Source organism: Phocoena sinus, chromosome 13 (assembly GCF_008692025.1).
Source record: "Phocoena sinus isolate mPhoSin1 chromosome 13, mPhoSin1.pri, whole genome shotgun sequence".
NCBI lineage: Eukaryota > Metazoa > Chordata > Mammalia > Artiodactyla > Phocoenidae > Phocoena > Phocoena sinus.
Genome location: NC_045775.1, coordinates 24,922,296 through 24,939,700, shown reverse-complemented (window position 1 = coordinate 24,939,700; position 17,405 = coordinate 24,922,296). Strand labels below are relative to the sequence as shown.

Sequence of the window (17,405 nt, the reverse complement as noted above, 5' to 3'; positions counted from 1 at the left end):
CGGAATAATTTTAATTACTATTTTAACACAATTTACTGAGTGCTTATTATGGACCAGCCACTGGACTAAATGTTTTGTATTCATTACGAAATGAATAGTTGAATTTTCCCACTAATCTTACAAAGTATATATTATCCCTATTTTGTAGATGATAAAACTGAAATGATAAAACGGAGTCAGTAAATGGTTAGAGTTGGGTTCAAACCCCAGGTTTATTTGGCTGTAAGTGTAAGTGTGACTTCCCCAAAGTCCTCCAATTCCCTTTAACTCTGTTTCAGACTTTTTCAACTCCATTCGCACCTGATTTCTTCTTTCTCTTAGATCTCCATCAGTCATGTTTGTGTGTGTCAAGAACTTTTATTTTCATATTGAGATAAAATTTATATTTAGAAATATTTATGTTTATGATTTTATATTTATTTAACAAATGTATTTAACAAAATTTAGCACTTAATATGTGATAAATACTGTCCTAACTGCTTTACCAATGTTAGCTCAATCCTCACAGCAGTCCTATGAGTAGGTGTATTGGTGTCCTAGGGCTGCCATAACAAATTGCCACAAGAGAAATTTATTTTTCATAGTGTTTCTTTTTTTCTTTTTTTTTTTTTCTTTTTATGCTGTACGCGGGCCTCTCACTGTTGTGGCCTCTCCCGTTGCGGAGCACAGACTCCGGACTCGCAGGCTCAGCGGCCATGGCTCACGGGCCCAGCCGCTCCGCGGCATGTGGGATCCTCCCGGACCGGGGCACGAACCCGCGTCCCCTGCAGCGGCAGGCGGACTCTCAACCACTGCGCCACCAGGGAAGCCCCATAGTGTTTCTTAAAGGCAGAAGTCTGAAATCAATGTGTCCTTAATACCGTACTCACTCCAATGGCTGTAGGGGAGGATCCTTCCTGCCTGTTTCGGCTTAGGGTGGCTCCCAGCATTCCTCAGCTTGGAATGCATAGCTCCGGTCTTTGCCTACATCTTCACACACCCTTCTCCTCTGTGTCTTTCCCCTTCTCTTCTTTTGTAAGGACACTTGTCATTGGATTTAGGACCCACCCTAATCCAGAGTGATTTTATCCCAAGATGCTTAACTTCATTACACCTGCAAAGACCCTTTTTACAAATAGGATCACATTGACAGATTCTAGGTAAACGTATCTTTGGAGGAGGGTACCCATTCAACTCATCGCAGTAGATGTGACTATTGGCTTCATTTTACAGATCAGGAAAAGGACACAGAGAGGTTAAGTAACTTCCCTTAGGTCTCACAGCTAGTGAGCAACAGAGCCATTTTCTCCTCTTACCAACTCCCAGGGCCTTTGATCGTTCATTTCAAGGTCTCATCTGCAGGCATGAATCTCACCCAGATATCTGCAACATTTGCTATTGGCACTCAGCCCAGCCACCTGGACTGGTTCTCATTTTATACAGGCGACCTCCAAACGTGGACCTGCGTACCTAGTCAAGCTGTGGAACCCCTGGGGAAGAGTGGAATGGAAAGGAGACTGGAGTGACAGGTGAACTTCTGAGACTGGCTGGGAGGGGTGAGGACGGGGTAGGTAAAGGCTGCAAAGGAGGCTGCCTTTGGCACACAAATTCAAATGCGTGCTTTTGACATTTTCACATATGCATTATCACTTAATCATTTTTACAGATGAAAAAATGAAGGCTCAGAAAAATAAGTGGAATCTTACTCCTGATAGAATGTACTACACTCTATTTATTATACATTAATAAAGAGAATTGTCGGAGGGACTGGGTCTATGTGGAAAAATGGCATCCAAAGATTTATATAAATTTTTTTTTTTTTGGGCTACGTTGGGTCTTCGTTGCTGCGCTTGGGCTTTCTCTAGTTGCAGCGAGTGGAGGCTACTCTCCGTTGCAGTGCTTGGGCTTCTCGTTGCGGTGGATTCTCTTGTTGCGAAGCACAGGCTCTAGGCGCGCAGGCTTCCGTAGTTGTGGCATGTGGGCTCTAGAGTGCAGACTCAGTGGCGCACCGGCTTAATTGGGCATGTGGGATCTTCCCGGACCAGGGCTCAAACCCGCGTCCCCTGCATTGGCAGGCGAATTCTTAACCACTGCGCCACCAGGGAAGCCCGATTTATATAAATTTTAAAGTGTTGTAGAAATATAGCATCATAACGTTGTTGGTAGTGGTTTGTTTAGGAAAACAAGTGCTTGTCTTTGAGAAAAATGACGGGTGAAATTAATTTTGGTAGCTGTGTGATCTTAGGCAAACTTTTTAATTTCTTTGAGCCAGACGTGTGATGAGGATTAAATAAAATGATGGGCTTTATTCCATAGTGTCTAAGCTGCTGTTAGTCTCATCCAGAGTAGTTTTCATTTTAGATATTATATTTTTTAATACTAGAGATACCATTTGAGAATATCTTTCACTTTTCTCTTCATCATGTCCATAGTTCCCTTTACATCCTTGAGAACATGAAGCGCATTTATAATGGGTGTTTTAATGTCCTTATCTGCTAATTCCATCATATCTCTCTTATTTCTAGGTCTGTTTTTACGTGTGGTCATGGATCACATTTTCTTTCTTTTTTTTTTTAAACATCTTTATTGGAGTATAATTGCTTTACAATGGTGTGTTAGTTTCTGCTTTATAGCAAAGTGAATCAGCTATACATATACATATATCCCCATATCTCCTCCCTCTTGCGTCTCCCTCCCACCCTCGCTATCCCACCCCTCTAGGTGGTCACAGAGCACCAAGCTGATCTCCCTGTGCTATGCGGCTGCTTTCCACTAGCTATTTATTTTACGTTTGGTAGTGTATATATGTCCATGCCACTCTCTTACTTCGTCCCAGCTTACCCTTCCCCCTCCCCGTAACCTCAAGTCCATTCTCTACATCTGTGTCTTTATTCCTGTCCTGCCCCTAAGTTCTTCAGAACCATTTTTTTTTTTTCAGATTCCATATATATGTGTTAGCATATGGTATTTGTTTTTCTCTTTCTGACTTACTTCACTCTGTATGACAGACTCTAGGTCCATCCACCGAACTACAAATAACTCAATTTCGTTTCTTTTTATGGCTGAGTAATATTCCATTGTATATATGAGCCACATCTTCTTTATCCACTCATCTGTCGATGGACACTTAGGTTGCTTCCACGTCCTGGCAATTGTAAATAGTGCTGCAATGAACATTGTGGTACATGACTCTTATTGATTTATGGTTTTCTCAGGGTATATGCCCAGTAGTGGGATTACTGGGTCATATGGTAGTTCTATTTTTACTTTTTTAAGGAACCTCTATACTGTTCTCCATAGTGGCTGTATCAATTTACATTCCCACCAACAGTGCAGGAGGGTTCGCTTTCCTCCACACCCTCTCCAGCATTTCTTATTTGTAGATTTTTTGATGATGGCCATTCTGACTGGTGTGAGGTGATACCTCGTTGTAGTTTTGATTTGCATTTCTCTAATGATTAGTGATGCTGACCATCCTTTCATGTGTTTGTTGGCAATCTGTTTATCTTCTTTGGAGAAATGTCTGTTTAGGTCTTCTGCCCATTTTTGGATTGGGTTGTTTGTTTTTTTGATATTGATTTGATAGTGGATCACATTTTCTGCTTCTTCATATACATGGTGATTTTTTTTTTTTTTTTTTTTTTTGTGGTACTTGGGCCTCTCACTGTTGTGTCCTCTCCCGTTGCGGAGCACAGGCTCCGGACGCGCAGGCCCAGCGGCCATGGCTCACGGGCCCAGCTGCTCCGCGGCATGTGGGATCTTCCCGGACCGGGTCACGAACCCGTGTCCCCTGCATTGGCAGGCAGACTCTCAACCACTGTGCCACCAGGGAAGCCCATATACATAGTGATTTTTTATTCGATACTGGACATTGTAGATTTAGTTGCTTAGGGATTATTTTGATACTTTGAAGTTTTCTTTTAGGACAGTTCCAGGAAAACTTTTAGTTGGGGCCTGACTTGACCCCACTACTAAGGTGTAGACCCTTTGGGTTCTCTACTAAAGACCCCATGTATACTGTAAGGTCTTTTGACTCTGGCTGGTGGGAATTCAAATGATTTCCAGCCTGGTGTCAGCTCTGGAAATTGTTCTGTGTATAGTCCAGTCTTGTGGGATTTCATTTTATGTATGGACAGATTTTATTTTAGCCAAAGACTCAAGGGAACACCTGTGAAGTTCTCTGGAGGTCCCCTCCTCTTGGGCACTTTCCCCAGCAAATTCTAGCTGTCTTGTCTCCCTGAACTTCAGACTCTGTCTCTTCCACTCAGCAAGACTGCTGGGCTCTTTGTGGGTCCACTTCCCTGCGTCACTGTCCAGAGAATTAGTTTCAGGCAGGAGTCTAGGCAACGTTAGGGCTCACTTTATTTGTCTCCCTCCTCTTGGGGTCACAATTCTGTGCTGCCTGCTGTCTAATGTCCAAGAACAGTTGTTTCTTGTATTTTGTCGCATTTTTAGTTGTTTATAGTGGGGAAGTAGTACATGAAAGCCCTACTCCTTTGTAGCCAGAAACAGAAGTCCAAGATGATGGGCTGTGGAAAAAAACCCAATAGTAACATAGGTTCCAATGCTAGTTCTGACATTTAATAACTTTGTGACTTCAAGCAAGTGACCTAATCTCTTTTAACCTCAGTTTCCTAATCTCTAAAATGGCAATAAAAATCCCTACTTTGTAAAGTTGCTGTTAGCCTTAAATGAAATAAAATATGTCAAGAGCCTAGCCCAGAACTTCGCTCAGAGTAAGTGATGAATTAATGTCACACGTTGCTTTCATAATAGAGGATGTGAGATGTAATTGTCTGCAAGCAGTATGAAGATGAGAATAAATAGCAACACTATAGAGCATTTACTGAAGAATTTCCTGCATGTCCCTCTCAATCCTTTCCTTCCCCATGAAAACATCTCTTTTCTGTTTTCAGCTCAAGTATGTGGGAGCTACTGAGCCTCAAGGAGAAGATTCTGCTGCTGAGGAAAGATGATGATGGAGAATTCTGGTATTTGACTCAGAGACTTGGGGCACATGCCCTGGCTTACATTAGGACATCCATCCAGCAAACGTTTATAGGGTGCCTCATGTATGCCAGGCATACATGAGATCAAGAGAGATCAAGAGACAAGATCTCTTATACAGAGATCAAGAAGACCCTTTAGGGGCTCATGGCCTAGCAGGGCAATCAAACAGTCACAGTCTCTGTGATGAGAGCAGAGACCCCTGGCATGGAACTCAGCGGGTGCTCAAAGCAGAGGGTGGGTGTGGCCACTGCCTCCTCTCCGACTTCTGTTTCTTGCCGACTATAAACCACCGCACCTGTGCTCTCCAGAGCAAAGCAATACTACCCCCACCCGCCCCGAAGCCTCTCACCCCTTTTTATGAAAGGCCACCAGACACCCTGAGCTGACGCTGCTTCTGGGTGTCTGACATGAGACCCACCTGTTCCCCGTTCCTTCCACTTTTCACCCTTACTATTAACTCCCACGCTGTCTCTTCTCTCCCTGTACCCATCCTTTTCAGACTGCTGTGTCCCTTTCGCTCTTGAAGTAAGTGGTCATTGAACTCAAGAGTCCTGCAAATACTATTATTTCTGTTTACAGATAGTAAACTGAGCTGGTTCAGACAACACGCCTTGGGGCACAACATTAGCCAACTGGGGCGAAGATTTTTATCAATTGATGATGAGGAACTGATTTGTGCAATTCTTATTGAACATGTGTAAATCAATTGACTAGCTATGAATGCCCCAATTCCACTTTATCACCACCATCAGTGGCCCAAGAACATCGCCCTCAGGTAGCCATTGTTGGAGGCTGCTTCCAGCCACAGGGTGGGGTTTCTTGGTAGCACCACCTGCCCGAGATGGACCCTCACACTGGTGCATCCAGCCCCAGTCTCATGGGTCCAAAGCCAGCTCAGCTCTGCATGGGGGTGTGGAGGCTGGAGCCCTGGGTCCAGCAGATGGCTGGGATGCCCATTACTTAGTTGCAGCCTCCCTTCTGGTCCTCATGACTGGATGTCATCTCCTTCGTCCTCTACACAGGATGACACTGCAGGACTTTAAAGCACATTTCATGCTTCTGGTCATCTGTAAACTGAGCCCAGGCCTGCTGAATCAGGAGGTGGTCCAGAAGTGGTCGTACACCATGCTGGAGGGGAGATGGGAGAAAGGGACCACGGCTGGTGGCCCGACAAAGTCACCCCGAGGTGAGCCTGTGCACAGGAGACAGGGGCTCTTGGGTCTAAAGGGGCAGCTTCTCCAGGCAAAGGTGGGGCTGCAGACAGAGCCGCTGCCCAGGGCCCCTGGCTGAAGGTGAGGGGGCTTTGCTGGCCAAGCTGTGTGCGCTGGCCCCGGGCTATGTGAACCAGGAAGATGGGGCACCTTTGTCCTAATTTGCACCAGGGCGTAGAATTCTCAGTCAGGCTGCCTACCTCTTGGGGGTGTATCTTTCCTAATGGGCACCAGGCGGCCACAGGCGCACAGGCATAGTAGAAGGTTGGGTCACATCTTTCTGTGGTTTTAGGATAAGGTCACTGATATGCTGAAGTAACCACCCCATAACAGGCAGGATTGAAATAGTATTTATATCGTATGTATCAGGCCCACCTTACCTAGAGTTTGGTAGAGAAACAAAGTCAAGGATTCCCAGGTCATCAGGTATAGGAGATGAAAGTGTATACATTCTCCAAGTGGAGAGGTTTGGGGACTGTGTCCCTTTCTCCACAATGGGCCATCTCTTGGGTAGGAAAGATTTGAAGGGGGTAAGATCTCAGCGGGGCCCGGGTGGCCCTGGCTCTGCCTTCATCTCCCCCACAGTGTCCCCCCAAAGGCTGAATCTGCACATAAGCTAAGGCTTGGTCCCCACAGCTCTGTCCCCTTCCCTCCCACCTCTTCCACCTCGGGTTCTTCTATGGACACACAGACCTGAGAGTTACTCTCCACTGTAGCTTTTGCCCAGCACACTGCCTGGCACAGACTTTGTGTCCTGGAGATGTTCACTGCCTGGGTCAGTGACTGTTAACTAACTGAAGAGGACGTGCCTGTGGTCCCAGGGGAGCAGCATTTTAATGGGGACCAAGCCTTAGCTTATGTGCAGCTCTGTCCAGGTGGACCCCAGCTCTGTCCAGGTGGACCTTGGGTGGGAATCCCGGGACAGCACCCTGGGTCTGTGCTCCTCTCTGTGGTTTGGCAAGCAGGATGCTAGGGAAGCCTGTCTCACCTTGGCTATGTTCTGCCCCAGACACATTTTGGAAGAACCCGAAGTTCCTGCTGTCGGTCTGGAGGCCCCAGGAGGGCAGGAGGTTCCAGATGCCTTGTAGTGTGCTGGTGTCCCTGCTCTGGAAGCCCAGGCACAGGCACCGCAACAAGAAGCCTCACCTCACCATTGGCTTCTACCTCTTCAGGGTAGGTGGGCCTCTCGTGGAGTCTTATCCTTTCTTCCTGTTTCCTGTCCTCTTTACCATCCATCTCTGTCTACCTACATCCTTCTCTGTCTACCATGGGTGCAAATCCTTGGGAATATGTGACCTAGAACAAGCCACCTTCTTGCATTTGAACATCAGTTTCTACATCTGTAAAATGGGGATGATATTTATGCAAAAGGTGGAGTAAAAGAAGATCGTGTAGCAGTGCTTATCATTGTGCCTGGCACACAGCTGGTACAGTTAATTCTAGTTCCCTTTGCCCCTCCCCAAAAGCCAAGCTTACCTTGCCTCACCTTTTTCCAGGATTTCTGATGATGGATTAAAATGTCACTGACTGGAACAGCAAGTCCTATGGGAGGGGAAGTGGCCTCTGGGTAGAGTCTTCTTGTATACCAGCCTCCATTAGAATTCATGCTTGTGAAAGAGCTGGACTCACTGCCTAACGAGGCCTCTCTTGTTTGTTTTTCAGGTGAGCAAGGTGAGTTGCACACTTGCCAGGCTGGCCCTGGTAGGGAGTGATGTCCCGGGCTCACTGAGACTGCAGCAGCCTTATGTAAGGAGCCACGGGAAGGTCTGGCAATAATGCCAACTGCCTCTGTGTGTGCGAGTAAAGAGCATCTGCTGTTCTTTTTTATCCAAGGGCCCCCCAAAGTCCTTATACCTCCATAGACAGGTCTGAGCCTGACGCAGAGCCAATAAATTTTAGGATCGATTAAATCCCTACATAAATACTTAGGGCTAATATTGAAGACTGTCACAACATAGGAAGAATGAAAAATCACGATTTTGCCTGAGTTATGAAGCCCATAATAAGATAGATCTATAACAGATGGGACATCAGGAGCCCATGCAGCCCACCTACTCGGGGACAAGGGACAAAGGCTGGGAAAACAAAACAGAAACACAGGCAGAGGACAGCAACAGCTCTGTGTTTCAGCTGCAGTGGCAGACTAGAGGGATCAGTTAAGAAGGCCTGACCTATCCCAGCCTCTGAAGGGTGGCAGATATTCTTTGTTTCCCAAAGAAAACAGGAGTGAAAAACTTAATTTTCTCAGATTGGACTGAATCGAGTAAAAGGGTTTTGCAAAGAAACCATTTTGCATTGGGTGTCTTGGGTCGCTTTGGGTATTTTGTTTTCCTCCTGAGGGAAAACTGAGCACTCCCAAAGTTGCCTATTAATTTTAAAAGAAAAAGTTATTTAGTCGAGGAGTGGTGGTGGGATGGATTGGGAGATTGGGATCGACACATATACACTAACATGTATAAAATAGATAACTAATAAGAACCTGCTATATAAAAAAATAAAATTAAATTAAAAAAAATGTCTAGGAAATAGTATAAATGATGCCAGATCGCAATATAGACATTGGTAAATCTAGACAAATCTAAAATGCTGTGAATTTCTATTAAATTCTACTATTTCATATAAAAAAAGCTATTTATATCAAGCCTATTCCTAAATAGAATTGGGTCAACCTACAATAAAAAGTATAAACAGAACAAAACTATGAACCAGTTACAGAATTCAAAAGGCGAGAAAAAAGTTATAAATAGATGAGGGATAGGAAAGCAGTTAATTCTACCAGGAGCACTAAACCTAGAACAGCTACTGCAGCTGATTATAAAATTTAGTTCTGAGATTCCTGGCAGCCAGGGCAAAGACAGCAAAGGCTGATTTTCTAGTTCTCATTGTCTCAACAAAGAAAGCATGTATCGCCAAGAGATACATTTTGTTTCCCCAGCCCTAAGTGGAATCTGGGAAATGTCTTTATGCGGTGGATAGTGTCTTCAGCAGCAACTGTGTGCATACCCCCTTATGGATCTCCCCTCCCTCCATAGCCCTGCATGAGAGCCGAGGGAAGAGGAAGCAGGGAGAAAAATAGGGCCAAAGGGGGATATAAAAGAGAGAGGGAGAGAGAAAGAGAGAATAAAAATAAGAGATAAAACAAAACACAAACCAGACCTCTGATCTGGGTCTTCTGAGCTTTGGCCAGTACTCTTTCTGCTTTATGAGGCTGCTTTCACTGAGATGACACGGAGTATCCAGTTGATCTGTATGGAGGGAGATGGCTGGTGGTCCGTCTGTACCTATGAGCATAATCATGTCATAATCAACCTTGAAATGGTAGCACATACATGGAGGCAGCTTCAAGAAGTATCAAGAATGTGGACATTGGAGCTCAGCTGTCCTGAATTCCAATCCTGGCTGAGACTCTTACCTGCTAGGTGACTTTGTGCAGATGACCTAACTTGTCTGAACTTCAGACCCTCAACTGTAAAGTGGAAAGTGCAGACACAGTGACATTCCTCACCTCATCTTGTGTATGATATTGTTTTTAACACAAAGTCAAATCAGTCGACATATTTATTCAACCTCATGTAGGGTTCCAGCAAAGGTGCCCGTCCTCTACCCACAGAGCTATGATGACCAGAGGAGACTGCCTCCCAGGTTCTTCTGGAAAAATGCTCCCCTGAATTGGCCTGCGACGTTTCTCAGAGAGAAGGAAGTGAGTCGGGAGCTGTGGCTGGAGCCTGGGACATACGTCATTGTGCCCTGCACATCTGAGTCCCACCAGGAGTCTGAGTTCATCCTCAGAGTCTTCTCCAGGAAGCGCGTCTTTTAGTAAGGTCCAGGCCTCTCCCGGAGGTTGGGGTCCACTTGGGCCAGGGGAGGGGGGCAGGGTGAGGCGAAAATGGCAGAGGACGGGGGTCTCTGTGACCAACACAGGGGACAGGGTGAGCAGGAGAGCAGGGCAGCGGTCTGCGCGGAGACATCCCTCACTTCTTCCTCCCTGCTCTCCTAACAAATGAACACTCTGCTGGATGTAGAGAGAAAAGGCTAGAACAGGTCTGGCCCCTGCCCTCCAGGGGCTCAAAGGCTAGAAAGGACATGGACGTATGAACAGTTATTTATGTTATGCTGTGTCTGGGGTAAGCGTTTATCTGTCCAGGGTGTTTGGAGGGCACCAAGGAGAAGCATCTGAGCCACCCTTCCATGGTCCTGGGGGAAGCAGGGGTGGCCTCAAGGACGTGGTGATTCCTAAGAGATGCACAGGGTTTGTTCAGTTGAGGGGGGCTGCCATCAACCATCAGGCTCAGACGAATCAATATACACTCATCCCAGCCAAACTTATTACAGGCCTACCTCGGAGATACGGCAGGTTTAGTTCCAGACCACTGCAATAAAGCAAATACTGTGTTAAAGAGAGTCGCAGGATGTTTTTGGTTTTCCAGGGCATATAAAAATTATGTTCACACTGTACTGTAGTCTATTAAGTGTGCAACAGCATTATGTCTTAAAAAAACAATGTGCATCCCTTAATTAAAAAATACTCGGGGACTCCCTGGCTGTCCAGTGGTTAGGACTCTGCGCTTCCACTGCAGGGGGCACAGGTTGGATCCCTGGTCGGGGAACTAAGATCCTGCATGCCGAGTTGTGCGGCCCAAAAAAAAAAAAACAAACTTGACTGCTAAAAAATGCTCACCATTGTCTGAGCCTTCAGCGAGTTAGAATCTTTTTGCAATAGTAACATCACTGATCAAAGATCACAGTAACAAATATAATCATGAAAAAGCTTGAAATATTGCGAGAATTACCAAAATGTGACAGAGAGACAGGCAGTGAGCCAATGCTGTTGGAAAAATGGTGCCCATAGACTTGCTCTATGCAGGGTTGCCAGAAACCTTCAATCTGTAAAAAAATGCACTAACGCGGACACAGTGAAATGAGGTAAGCCCGTATTTTGCCTATGATTGTTCTGACATGACAGCCCTTCAGTGCTTAGAACCCAGTTCTTTTTCCATCATATTTCGGGCATAGATAGTTTATCTTGGTCCCAGGCCTCACTGCCTTGTGAGACCACTGAGTCTGAACGTATGAGTGGGAGTAGTTAGATGAGGGTGGGGGAAGGAAAGGGCACACGGGGAGGAGGGTTCTGCTTGAGTAAAGGCCGTGGGGTGAGAACACAGGGCACGTGGGGAGGTACAGCCGTGTGCTGAGCCCTGTGCCAGACTGCACACTTCAAGGGCAAGTGGGGCGTCAGCTAAGGAACTGGGAAGGTGAGTTCCCAGGGGTGGGAGAATATTGGTCAAAACGTTCCCAAAATGATCCCCAAGAAGTAATTCGGTCTTTTCTCCCCCCTCAGTGAAATTGGCCGCAATTCAAGTGTCATCTTCCCTAAGGTGAGTTGTCAGGTGGAATTCCACATGATGGGGACCGTTTACAGAGCTGGGAAGGGGGGCTTCTCCCCTCACATTCAGGGGTCAGGGGAAGAGGTCTGCAGATCCTGCAGGCCCTACTCTATGGCACACATAGTATGTTATCTATCGTGCCCTAGAAGTATGCAGGTTCTGCTGTTTTTGCACCAAAATAACTGCCCTCTGGTCAGGTCCTTGGCATTGAAGGCCCGGAGCCCCAGATGCATGAGTCACACCTCCATGTCCTTCTGTTTCTCTCTACCCGGTGTTTCTTCTGCCCCTTTCACGGTTTGCTACTTCCCCAAAGCCAGTGACGACTGGAGAAACAGGGATGTGGGTGAGTGCTATGGTAAAACATTTAAACCAGCACTCGAGGTCAGACTCACAGATTTCAGAGGCCTGGGAGCCGTGAGCACATTAGAGTGTGCACGAGAGTCCGTTCGTCCAGGGGAATGACCAAGTCCTTCTGTGTGTCTGTTCCTATAGGAAACTGTAGACCAAATGGAGGGCAGGATGAATCCTTCACCCAACTCTTTGAAAAGGTAAGTTGAACCAAGGGAGGTAGCAAGGAGCAGGGCACGCTGTGGAGCCTATAATCCCATGGCGGGTGGGTTTGCATCTGCCTGACCCTGTGTGTAAATTGTGATTTAAGGCTTTCTAGTCCCCAAACTGCCACTTTCTATGAAAGCCCTCAAGGTTTTAGACAAATGAGTAGAGCTCTTGTTTCCAGAAGGCTCCTGTAAAATGCATATCCGTTCTTGGAAGCTACATTGATTTTTTGTAGGAAAAACAACTTTAATTTTTAATCCCTGTGACAATGGAATATGGCAGAGGTGAGACTCAGTGTTAGGTGTGGGTGGAGCCTGGCAGTGATGAGCCCTCGGGGGTCTGGGGGAGGGACGTCCAGGGAGATGACCCCGTGGGCGGGTTGGTGAGGGTGGAACCGGTAAGAGGCATTGGGGAGGAGGAAGGCTACCCTCCTGGTCCCTTCCAGTTCTTTCCTTGGGCTGACCCAAGAGGCCACCCCGTCCCTAACCTGAAGGATGCGAAATACATTTAGAAACAGGGCAAGAAATCTGGGCCTGACATCTGAGTGATGTCATTACAACTGGAAGAACATGAACTGCCTGTGTTAGTAACACTCCTGATTTAATTCACAAGTTGCCTCCCCTCCCGTCTTCTCTCATCTTCACCACTGGCATTTTGCTTAATGTCATCAGAGAGGATACATCAGAATCTTATGTGTGTTGTTTATAAAAGTTTTCCTCCATACCAGGGGTTTCCAAACATCTTTTACGGCAGTCCTTTTTATCAAATGGAATCTCACAGAGAAAACTAACATATATAAAACAGATTAATATGAACAGATAACTTATAGCCATTTTATAAGCTCACATTTATGGTACTTATATTGCATTAATATGTTCTAAAGTTAAATGTTCATGTAAAGGGTTGCTTTTCTGAACTCTAAAATGGAAATCTGGACTCTTGGCTAAGGATAGTTTATTAATAATAAAACTGAGACCCAATTGCTGAACTTTCAAAGCATCTCTGTAGAACCCAGTTTGAGAATCACCGCTATTAGTCTACCTCTTAAGAGTCCTGCCCTGCTGGGGTGCTCTGAAATTGGCACCCAGCTAAACTGTTGTAGAAGTTCTTATGAAATTCCAGATTTAATTATACGTCGTCATGTTCTTTATGTGCAGGAAAATGGTGTCGCTTATTCTGCCCAGAAATGGCATATGTGCCACCCTGAGCAGATGTGGGAGAGGCCTTTCCCAACGCCCTATAGCTGTGGGCCCTCTGCATCTAACGAGCCTTCAGCAGTGATGATTCTCTTCTACCACTGTGCTTCTGCTCCAGCATCCAGAAATAAGTGCAGTCCAACTGCAGAAGATCCCGAACCACATGCCCTGGGCAGGTGAGTATTTCAGAGTCATCCTGTAGCACTCAGGGGTCACAACTTTTCTGAACTCTGGGTCTATTTCTCTTTCTCCTGGTGGGACATGTGAATGCCCACTGGTCCCCCCAGGAGCTGTGTCTTATACCAGGGTGGGTCGTGTGGTCTGACAAAGAGGTAGAGGAATTCATGCAGCTTAGAAAATTGTTCTTTTTTTTTGCTTAGTTGAGTGTGTAAAGACAGACGGCAGTGAAAATGAAGATTTCTGCTAGTTTGCTAATTTGAGAAGAATAGCTGAATATTTCTTTCTTGGCATATAAAGTCCATGTGGAAGAATGGCATTCATTTTCTCAACCCGGCAAATAAATATTAAGTATCGACTAGCTTACCAGAGAGCTCTCTGATGAGCTCATAGTTAAATTGATTAATCCACAGAAATCTGATAGGAGCACATCACGAAGGAGAACTGCAGATGGGCGGTGTGGATGCCTTTGTATGAAGCTTGGGATAAATCATCAGAAAAGCTTAAAGCCCATATAAAAGTATTTTATGTGTATATTTTGAGTGAGAAAAACATGATTTTGAAAAAAAGTAAACCAAACAATTAAAGGGTATTTGCTACCTGAAATATGTGATTGCTTCTCCTTTACATGAAGCCAAGATTTCAAACCCAAACACACTCAGAAACTGTATAATTTCCAGATGGTTTCTCAAAGCCAAACTCGGGTATCATAAAAGAGCCAGAAAGGGAGACTCTAGAAATTATACAATATGAGATGTAGCCCCACCCTACGCCTCAAAAAAAATTGTAAAAGAGATGGCTTCTGCACATTAAAATTTTTAAGGCATTAATCACAAGTATGCAAAATGATTTTTGAAAGAATGGATGGACACGTTGCTTTCATTTATTCCTATGAGAGGGTTTCTGGTTGATAGAGCTACTATAGCTTTTGGCAAAATAGTTGGTAAAGTCTTCCATAATAAACGAGGAAATGTGGGTTGGAAAGTTGCAATATGATTCACAAGTTTCATCATCAATCCCGAGAGTTATATAAATATGAACCCAGAGAGATAATTCTATGTTATGGGTCAGAGCCTATACGTTTTAGGTATTTAGTTGAGAGTCTCTGTATTCTGCCCTTGGTCCCCTTACACTTCCTCAGCTTTTATCAATGGCTTGGAAGAAGACATGGCATGCAGGCTTATCAGATCTGCAGAGGGCACAGAACTGGGAGGAATAATTAATATTATAGCCAACAGAATGAAAATTCAGAATGTTCACCACAAGCTGTGCCCAAGCCAAAAAGATGAAATGTAGTCAGGGTGATAATTAAAATCTGCCACTTTATAATATTTAAAAAATCAGTTGCACAAGTTCCTAACAGAAGAGACCTCATCTTTGTGGCAGTTAATTTGAAAGCTATCTGGTTAATTTAGTTGACCTTGAGCTTAACATGTGCTAATAGTTTCAAGTTGCTGCTAAATAAGCGAATCCAAATTCAGGCGGTATTTAATGGAAGCATTTAGTGTGTGTTTTTGAAATTGTGTTCCAAGAAATGTTAGAAACCGAGAGGTTTTAGTAAGTGCTCCATGAAGTAAAATGGGTTAGATTCTATGGTCAGTTGTGCTTAGGAAATGCTGCATTAAACAAAATTTCGACGTTGGCTCCTGTACACGGATCACGTGCTAAGGTACATGGTGATGGAGACCAGGGTCATAGATACAGAATATTTCAAATGTATTTGAACTCAAAACCCTTTCTCTGCAAAACGTCTCCCTTGGAACCTAATTTGGGAAATGTGGACTGAAAATGTTGGAAGTGATAGACCCACTGTGCTCTGCTTACTCCACCTGCAGCTGCAGGAGTGCGTTCCAGTCTTGGTGCCATATTTTAGGGAGACGCTCGCAAAGCAAAGTGCGTAGAAGAGGGAGGTGAGGGTCTAGAAACCATATCATCTGGGGAACCGATGGAGAAATGTTTAGATGTTTCGAATGGAGGGGAGGAGTCGAAGAGGCGACAAATACCTGTTTATGCTTTTCTGGAGGTAGAACTAGGACTAGTGAGTGAGTTTTACAGGAGCTTCCTTTGGAATTAACGTGACAAATTTCTCCTGACTTGGAGCTATGGATCCATGTGAAAAAGTGAGCTCCCAGAACCGACAGGCCATCTGTCAGGACATCTGAGATTGTCTCCAAGTTTGGTGGGAGCTTGAAAAAGGTGCCCTTTCAGACTGGGGAGCCTGTGACTCTATCATCCTGTCTGCCCCCATCCCAGCCCCCCGATGCACAGGGCCATGTTCATCTGACCTACTGTGAAGCAAAACCAGAATGTTCTCTGCAGGGTTTTACTGTATTACTTGGATGTAGGAATCCCCTCTAAGCCTTCTCTCTCCGTCTCCACTGTTCTCATTCTTCCTGCCCCAACGTAAATGGTGGTCATCGGACCCTATGGCCGGCCTAGACAGCACTGCCTCTTCCTGTTCAGAAAAGGGCCATGCAGTCCTAGGGCCACGCCCATGCAGACTCTTTCTGTTCCTTCACAGGTCTAAGGAGCGAACAGCCTCTCTTCAGCCTCGAGGCTTGCCAGGGGATCCTGGCCCTACTGGATGTATCTTTTTGGGTTTGTGGGAGGATGCATTCTGCTGTTTGAGAGCTTTGCCCTGGAGCCAGGCGGCCTGGGGTTGAATCCCAACCCTAGCACTTACTAGGTCTGTGATCTCCGACTAGTCACTTAGCCTCACTGTGCCCCAGGCCCTCATGTGCAGCACAGAGATGGTATTAAAACCTATTCTGGGGCTTCCCTGGTGGCACAGTGGTTAAGAATCCGCCTGCCAATGCAGGGGACACAGGTTCGATCCCTGGTCCGGGAAGATCCCTCATGCCGCAGAGCAGCTAAGCCCGGGCGCCACAACTACTGAGTCCATGTGCCACAACTACTGAAGCCCGTGCACCTAGAGCCCGTGCTCCGCAGCAAGAGAAGCCACCGCAATGAGAAGGCCGTGCACCGCAACGAAGAGTAGCCCCCGCTCGCCGCAACTGGAGAAAGTCCGTGAGCAGCAACGAAGACCCCAAAAATAGCAGCCAAAATACAAAAAAAAATCCCCCAAACGAAACCTATTCTGTAAGATTTGTATATGAATACAAATGAGATAACCCACGTAAAGTGCTTAGGACAGAACTGTCATTGAAAAGTGATCAATATTGTTATGAATAACAATAAGCTTACTTCCTGACAGCGAGGGTGAGGCAGCAGCAGGGTGGCGGTTAGTAACAATTCTCCAGGTTACGAGAAGCTTTTACAAGAGCCTCAGGGTCCTGAGTTTTCCATTTGGTGATGGGGCAGCAGCTGCCCCCATCTACAGATCAGGAAGCCAGAGCTTGGGGAGTTCCACGACATGCCGCGAAATCAGCTTTCCTCGTTCTCAACACTGTCATTTTTCTAGCAAACCCTCTGCCTTAAGTTATTTGGAGTTTAATTACCCATGCCACAGAGAGGCACATAGAATGGATACTGTGAGAGGGGTTGCAAATATAAAGAATGTTGGCAGAAACTTTGCAGAGGCTGTGGGCAGTGTGGGATGGTGATCGGGTAGGCAGGCATTGGGGCAGGTCCCAGCCTGGTCAGCAGCTGTATGAACTTGGACAAGATCATGCTCTCTGAGCCCTCATTTCCTCATCCATAAGAGGGAGGAGTTAGTACCTACCCCACCTACTAGGTGAAAATGAAGTTCCATAGGTCAAGTGTATAGCTCAGTGCTAGGCCCACCATCAGGGCTCAAAGAGAGGTGGTGTGTCATGGTGTTTTTGAGCCAGTCTCTCTGATGCGGGGGTACTTGGACGTGGTCTACAGGGCTAAGCATTCAGCTTTTAACCGTTCATAAAATGACTGAATGTAAGAGGCATCCTTAGCCACCC

The 17,405-nt window shown here is 45.8% G+C and overlaps 1 protein-coding gene across 1 annotated transcript in view; it reads left to right on the top strand.

The window, feature by feature from the left end:
• CAPN14 (calpain 14) overlaps positions 1-17,405 on the top strand; it is a 60,471-nt gene that overhangs the window by 9,646 nt on the left and 33,420 nt on the right. The window contains 11 exon segments of the mRNA XM_032652237.1: positions 1,359-1,508; positions 4,896-4,970; positions 6,012-6,175; positions 7,210-7,377; positions 9,573-9,579; positions 9,813-10,016; positions 11,539-11,575; positions 12,077-12,098; positions 12,101-12,132; positions 13,454-13,511; positions 16,034-16,098. Coding sequence (XP_032508128.1) covers positions 1,359-1,508; positions 4,896-4,970; positions 6,012-6,175; positions 7,210-7,377; positions 9,573-9,579; positions 9,813-10,016; positions 11,539-11,575; positions 12,077-12,098; positions 12,101-12,132; positions 13,454-13,511; positions 16,034-16,098 — 982 coding nt within the window.